The 7,928-nt window shown below is 38.4% G+C and overlaps 1 protein-coding gene across 1 annotated transcript; it reads right to left on the bottom strand.

The window, feature by feature from the left end:
- Nucleotides 1–5,384: 5,384 nt before the first annotated feature.
- On the bottom strand, nt 5,385–6,581 carry LOC128862167 (serine-arginine protein 55-like). The gene has a single exon (XM_054100637.1). The coding sequence runs from the start codon at nt 6,573–6,575 to the stop codon at nt 5,667–5,669; it is 909 nt and encodes a 302-aa protein (XP_053956612.1). The 5' UTR covers nt 6,576–6,581; the 3' UTR covers nt 5,385–5,666.
- Nucleotides 6,582–7,928: the final 1,347 nt, after the last annotated feature.

The raw sequence follows: 7,928 nt of genomic DNA, 5'->3' as shown, positions 1-7,928 counted from the left end.
GAACAGGGCAAAGCTTGGGCAGAGGCACAAGACTTATTTGAAACGCCTTATGAGAAAAGACCCCACCGTCAGTGGAGTTTCACTAGCTGCAGAACTAGAAAAATACTTTTCTATCAAAGTTACACCTCAAATAGTGCGCAATTATGTAAAAAAATTGGGATTTAGAAGCAGAACTCCGGTTAGAAAACCGTATGTAAGCTCAGTCAATAGAAGAAAGCGTGTTATATTCGCCAGGCAATATTTAAACAAAAATATGCGGTTTTGGAAAAGGGTAATTTTTTCAGACGAGTGTAAATTTAATATAAAAATGTCCGATGGACGCATAAAAATTTGGAGAGAGTGTAATACTGGCCTTCAAAAACGAAATCTGCAGCCTTCTTTCAAGCACGGTGGTGGTTCTCTGATGGTATGGGGATGTTTCGGGGCAAACGGAGTAGGAAAGTTGCATTTTATTGATGGGATTATGACTGTGAGGCAATATATTGATATTTTAAAAAAGAATCTACGCAAAGGTGCCAAAAAATTGGGTTGCAAAAAAAAATGTATATTCCAACAAGATAACGACCCTAAGCACACGGCGTTGGATACAAGGTTATGGATGCTTTATAACTGTCCAAATTATCTCAAAACACCACCACAAAGCCCGGATATTAATCCCATAGAAAATGTATGGTCGATTTTCAAAAAGCAGCTGGAACATCATCAAATAAGGAACCGAGAACATTTAAAAAAAGTCCTCAAATCAGAGTGGAAGAAGATTTCTCCAAATCTCACAAAAAAATTGGTGGAATCTATGCCGAAGAGATTGTCTGCTGTTCTAAGACAACGAGGGTATCCTACAAAATATTAATTTTCTGAACTATTTTTTATTTACTCTTTAAATCATTAAAAATACATGTGTACTAATACGAATTTTGCTTCTGTGAAAAGTGTTCATTTTTTTCTTTCTTATTTTTTTTTTTTGCATTTCAATACACTTTGTGAGCGGTTTTTTTATTTGGCCTTATTTTAGTTAATTATCTATAAAATAAAACGGTTTCAAGCATTTGTTTTAAAATTAATTTGAAAATATACGTGGTTTTTTTATTTATTAGGGGGTGTACTAATACGAATTTTGCATACTGTAATTAAAATACAGTTTTTGAATAGTTTTTATTGATTCGGAGCGCGTTTAGCTTGCTATCGATTCCATACAATAACATTTTTTGTCATTTACTTTTTACGACAACTAATAGCTTATTTTCGAAGCGATTTCAACAAATAGTACAACATTAATCCTTAAATACCTTAAATACATTGTTGTTTTCATATAGATCTATGTATATGGCTCTTTACAGCATATAATTAAAAACAATATTTTTCAAGATATTTCATCAGTAATTAGTAATTGAGATCTACCGGAAAAATTGCGTTAGCTGTTGCGTCATCCGGCATTGCCGCTACTCCTTTGGCAGGAGGCCGAACCGCACACTCTACATTCAAGCTCTCGCTGAAAATCGCAACCGATGATGATAACAGCGTCTGTAGTGTTTCTAGACAGAGCAATACAGGAAAATTGATGCGTGACTGCTCATTAATAGTCTGGGACGAAGCTATCATGTCAAACAAGACGTCTGTGGAAGCATTGGATAGGACAATGCCCGATTTGAGCAACAAAAATTCACCTATGGGTGGATGTACAATTCTGTTCTCAGGAGATTTTCGTCAAATCCTACCAGTTGTGACTCGAGGAACACGTGCTGACGAAATAAATGCTTCGCTAAAAAGATCCCACCTTTGGTCGCATGTCAATAAATTAGATCTTAAAACTAATATGAGGGTTTCGTCATCTTCACGTGAGAACTGGCTATTTCCAGAGATCCTGCTAAAAGTTGGCAATGGAGAATTAACACAAAGTGAGGGAAGGATTAACCTAGAAAACCTTTGTGTTTTGATAGACAACATCCAAGAGTTAGTCAACAATGTCTATCCTGACATTGATAACATAAGTTATAAGACAATATCATGGTTTAAAGAAAGAGCTATTCTGTCACCAACTAACGAACAAGTAGATAAAGTAAATAACTTGATTATTTCAAAGATTGAGGCGCCGACGAAAATATACTACTCGGTCGATACTGTTCTCGATTTGGAAGAAGCTGTTCAATTTCCTACAGAATTTCTAAATTCTTTGAACCCGTCTGGACTCCCTCCTCACAAAATGGAGCTGAAAATAGGTTGTCCTGTTATTTTATTAAGAAACCTAAATCCACCTAAACTTTGCAATGGCACGCGTTTGCTGGTAAAATCACTGAAAACTATCATAATAGAGTGCACAATACTCACAGGATGTGGTACCGGAGAAGATGTATTGATTCCCCGAATCCCTCTGATACCATCGGATCTACCATTCCAATTTAAACGCTTACAATGACCATTAATAAATCTCAGGGTCAAACCTTCAACGTTGCAGGCTTAGATTTGAGTGTTGACTGTTTTTCACATGGCCAACTGTATGTCGCTCTTTCAAGAGTAACCTCTAGAGAAAACATGTTTGTATTGTCTAATGACAAGAAGGTTATGAACGTTGTATATAAAGACATTCTGTAATATAGTAATTGTTGTAAAAATAAAATAAATAATATACATATGTAAAAATGCAAAAAGTTAATATGCAAAAATGTAGGGTATGAATTTAGATATCCCAAAGATAGCAGGAAATCTATAAAGAAGGGGGGATTGTTTTACTCCAAATTTAACGCGGGCGGGCCACGGGCAATAATGAATAAGCCAAAACTACTGGATCGATTTTAATCATTTTTTCAGTGAGTGACATAGGGTATATATTTTATACCCGTGCGAAGCAGGGCGGGTTGCTAGTAGGTAATATAAATGCATGTATATATTTATATACATCTGCATTCATATTATATTAACCCTTGTTATGGGGATAATGATTGGTGTTGTAACAGGTATACTCGTCTTGAAGAGTCTTTCAAGGGTGAGTCTAGGGATAGAGTAGTCTATTTCTTGTTTATGACTATTCAGAGAGTGCAAAATGGAAGCGTGGCCAAAGCACCGGTCTTTCCATAGCGCCATACTTTTTAGTCTGAGCGCCGAGGCGGCGGCCACGTGTTTTCCTACCAGATTTAGGGCAGGTAAGTTGATTAGCACTTCCAGCGCTTTGTTTGGAGTAGTCCTTAAAGCGCCAGAGATGCATAAAAAAGCTGTTCTTTGGACCTTACTCATGGTTTTAGCGTAAATCGCCTTTTGAGCAGATGGCCACCATACAAGTATTCCGTACATTAATATTGGCCTAACTACCGAAGTATAGAGCCAGTGCGTAATACGGGGTGTTAGTCCCCATTTGATACCGACCGCTTTTTTGCAAGTGTATAATGCAACGTTGGCCTTCTTTACTCTTTCCTCAATATTAGATTTCCACGTGAGTTTCCTGTCTAGTATCTATCAAAGGAGTCTCCACACCCTTAAAAGTTAGCGGGCAGATTATAGGGAGCCTATGTTTCTTTGTAAAGAGAATTATTTGAGTTTTTGAGGGGTTTATATCGAGTCCCCTGCTCTCAGTCCAGCTTCTAAGCGTGGCCATGTTAGAGCGCAGAATATCCATAAGGGTGTTAGGATATTTGCCTTTAACGGCGATTGCTACGTCATCTGCGTAAGCTGTGACATGGCAACCCCCTCTTTCCAGGGTCAGCAACAGGGAGTTTACTGCCAAAATCCAAAGAAGAGGGGAGAGGACTCCACCTTGCGGTGTGCCCCTGCAGACCTGTCTGCTTAGAGTAGTGCTTCCTAATTTAGCCGTTACCTTTCTTTTGATGAGTATACCTTCTATCAGGGCTACGACATGTGGTTCAACTCCAAAATCTTCTAATGAATCTACTATAGCGTTTGCATTTATATTGTTGAAGGCGCCTTCTATGTCTATGAAAGCAACCAATGCAAACTGTTTGTCTGATAAACTTTTTTCCACCAACCCGACGAGTGAGTGTAAGGCGGTTTCTGTGGACTTCCCTTTAGTATAGGCATGTTGCGCCGAAGAGAGCCTATTTAAAGGCACGACACCCCGTATGTATTCATCTATTATTCTCTCCAGGATCTTGAGAAGAAAAGACGTTAGACTAATGGGTCTGAAGTCTTTAGGGTTAGTGTGTGAGGACCTACCTGCCTTGGGTATGAAGGAGACTTTTGCCTCCCTCCATCCTAGCGGAATGTAGCCCATGTTAAGACAACTTCTAATGACAATTTTGATATACGGTAGTACAATGCCCCGTGATTGCTGCAGTTCAGCGGGGTAGATACCGTCCATTCCTGGCGATTTATAAGGACCAAAAGTATTAATAGCCCATTCGATTTTTGAATGTAGGTATAAATTGTACCCGATCAGACTTTGTGGCGGTTTAAGGGTTTTGGGTTTGGTGAAGAAAGTTTTGGTGTTTCAGAATTCCAAAGTAAAAGGCAAAAAGAGAAAAATCGATAATTTACTGCAGAACAGAACATATCACAGTGGATACTCGACGATGGCTTCGAACAAATACTAAAAATTGCTCGTTCTAAGAAAAGTAATACTACAAAAACGAAGAGCTGCTGCTATTGGCGAAAAAGTTGAGCTTGCAATTTGATTATTTTTTTGAGATCAGTCGCCATTCAAAAATGCTTCTTTGATTCAATAAACCTCAAGCATAAGTAAAAAAAATGAAATATTATATTTAATTCGGAGCAGTTTGACAGTCTACCCTGTAGTTTTTTCGAGAGGTAAAGACGAAAAGATAAGCGGCCGTCGTAGCCGAATCAGTTGGTGCGTGAATATCATTCGGAATTTAGGCACAATTCAGGGATAAAGAAAAAGTTTTTTCCTAATTGCGGTCGCCCCTCGGCAGGCAATGGAAGACCTCCGAGTATATTTCTGCCATCAAAAAGCTCCTCATAAAAAACTATCTGCTAATCGGAGTCGGCTCGAAACTATAGGTGCCTCTGTTTGTGGAACGACATCAAGACGCACACCAAAAATAGGAGGCGGGGCTCGCCCAAGCACGCAAAAAGAATGTACGCGCCAATTATATATATATATTAAGGGGGGTTAAATTTCAAGAACCGATGTTGAATGTGAACCACACCTAAACGTCAACGACACCGTTGGACTTCTTTCTTTGGGGTTATTTGAAAGAAAAGGTGTACGTCAATAAGCCAGCAACAATTCTAAAGCTAAAGGATGAGATAATTCGGCACATTATCGACATAGAACCTCAATTATGCCTCAGCGTCATCGAAAATTTGCCCCATCGGATGGAGGTGTGCCGCCGAGGCCGCGGCGGCCATTTGGCCGATATATTGTTCCATACATAATTGAGCCATACCAATATTATCATAATAGGGAAAAATGATAATAATTTTTTTACAAAATAGTGTTTTATTCAAAATCAACACCGGCCCTTGAAACTTAACCACGCTTTATATAAAGGGATGCAGATTCAGAATAAAATATTAACTCTGGTTACATTGCAGATATATTGGTTTTGAAATCTAAAAACCTTCATTTCGAATTTTACTTTAAATATTGTAATATTTTTTTTTAAAAACGTATTTTATAATTTTTTATCAAAACTATTTATTTTATTCAAATAGTCTTATACAACCTACAAAACCTAATTATAAGTACGTCCAATTATTTATTTATCTTCTTCGGTAGTGGATTTTCCGTTTTCAGGTGAAGCTGACCGTGACCGTGAACTGCTACAAGTGGAGCGATCCCATGACTGAGAATCTGTGATTGACTTAGATGGTGAGCCTTCACGATGTGAACGATGAGCTGTGGCACGATCACGGGTGTGACATTCTGTACGTAGTACTCGTACGATTTCTGAGCGTAAACGCTTAGCAACAGGAGAACGCAATTTTGATGTGGATAGCTCACGAAATTCGCTTGGACTTGAATGCGGCCGCGGCGATGAGCGCACCGATTTGGAGCGTGAGCGAGTGTCAGATCTTGAACGAGACCTCTCGCGCTTTCCTCCAACAAGCTTCCTCCTTCGTCGATCTTCAATCAAGCGTACACGACGACCATCCAATGCAGTGTCGTCCAATTCTTCTAGAGCAGCTTCCATGTCCGATTTTGAAGCAAACTCCACCACACCTTCATTGCGACGCTCTTTATGTGCATCGCAGTAGGTTACCTCTCCGACTCGCTGCATAAAATCTTTTAAATCTTGCCAATTGACGCCGCTTGATAAGTTTTCCACAACTATGCGACATTCGGTTCGTTTCGGTGGTCCGTAATGTATTGTTCTAGAACTTCGGTCATTATAACGACCACGCCGTTTGGTGCCATATCGCTCACTACAATTGCCACGTACTCTGCTCTTTGCCAACTCAACATTTACTCTCCTTCCCATCAAACTTTTTCCGTTCAACTCGTCCACTGCATCATCGGCGTCTCGGTGATTTTCAAATTCAACGAAGCCATATCCGTTTTTCAATAACACATCACACGTGCGTCCATATCCTTTAAAAAATTCTACCAAATCCTTTTCACGTACACAATAGGCTAATCCACCAACGAAAACTCGCGAACTGCTCATGATGAAATTTCTTGTTATATTGATGCAGTAACTATCCAGAGCTGCTCTATTTATAGTGGAATTTTCCAAAAGCACCTCTAAAATTATTTGAATACGAGTAACTAATAGCAGTTTTTAACCTTCACCTTTTATTTTAATCGTTATTGTGCGCCCCCGTTATTTATGATCTTTTCATCGCCTTGATCCTTTAACAGGTAGTCTTTTCCAAGTTTTATTATATCAGATCATTGTTTATAGACACACACACACGCACACATACGACTATTTGCATGTGTACGCGTGGTTTTTATGCGCCGCGGTTCAAGTACAAAGCCATTCGGGTTTATCCCGAATTCTGTGATTCAATATTTTCGAATATTAGCCAATTAGTCCTTGCAAAGGTACTAAGAAATGATGTTGTTTTTGTGCTTAAAATAGGGAATTTAAACCTTCTCATTTCTTGGAATATTTGGGTTTTGTTTGGGTTTACCCATAAAGGGCGGTGCTGAACGAAGTAGGTTTTTCATTAAGAGTTGGCATTGAAAAGAAGAAGAAAAAAATTGCAAAGGGGTCAAAATAAGATAGAAACATATGGTAAATAAGTGAAAATAAAATTGAGCAGAAGACCATAAAACCGAATGGATTCTTTTGTCAAAGATTCAAATAGTAGTCTGCCATTGTGTCTATAACTAACTGATTCACATAAATTATTTTCAACCAAAAGTTTCCGCTTTAATTTTAAGAAACCGATTTTGATTTTTTATTAATTCAATTAGATATCATCGATATTACTCTTGTGAGCTCTGGTAATGACCGCAGTATTTCTGGTAGGTCGGATTGAGAAGATTACCGCTATTATTGGAGTTTTTAGTAAATTTCCCAAGCACTTCTCGCGTGAGATGCGCACTGGAAACACTCCCTACATACATGTACACATATTACGGCGTGCGTATTTAGGTATGTAGCCACTTCTTTTATAGCTAGTACCTCTGCCTGATAGACGCTGCAGTAGTCTGGTAGTCGAACGGATAGTTCCAGTCCTAATTCCTTCGAAAAAACTCCGTAGCCAACCTTATCGTCTAGCTTGGAGCCATCTGTATAAAAGTTTAATTCCCCCCTTCTCCATGGCCTTGTTGTATGCCACTCCCTTCTTGACGGTATAAGAAATATTTAAAGGATTTTTCCTTATAAAAAAAAAATACGACTTTTGTCGTTTGGTGTGTTTTCACAACTGAATCTCTTTATTCAATTACTTTTCTTATATTCTAAAATTACAATTTACTTATTAACTAAAAATGTCGGTTTTTGCCTACTAATCATAAGTGTGTTAATAAATTAGGTTGAATTGCATTTTCGTTGTGATAACGGAAATGC

This window comes from Anastrepha ludens, chromosome 4 (assembly GCF_028408465.1).
Source record: "Anastrepha ludens isolate Willacy chromosome 4, idAnaLude1.1, whole genome shotgun sequence".
Lineage (NCBI taxonomy): Eukaryota > Metazoa > Arthropoda > Insecta > Diptera > Tephritidae > Anastrepha > Anastrepha ludens.
Note: the sequence above shows the minus strand (reverse complement) of the source record. Positions and strands in the feature narration are given on the sequence as shown.

Excerpts from the sequence above, each read along its gene's own strand:
- LOC128862167 (XM_054100637.1), bottom strand. The coding sequence starts at position 6,575 with ATGAGCAGTTCGCGAGTTTTCGTTGGTGGATTAGCCTATTGTGTACGT.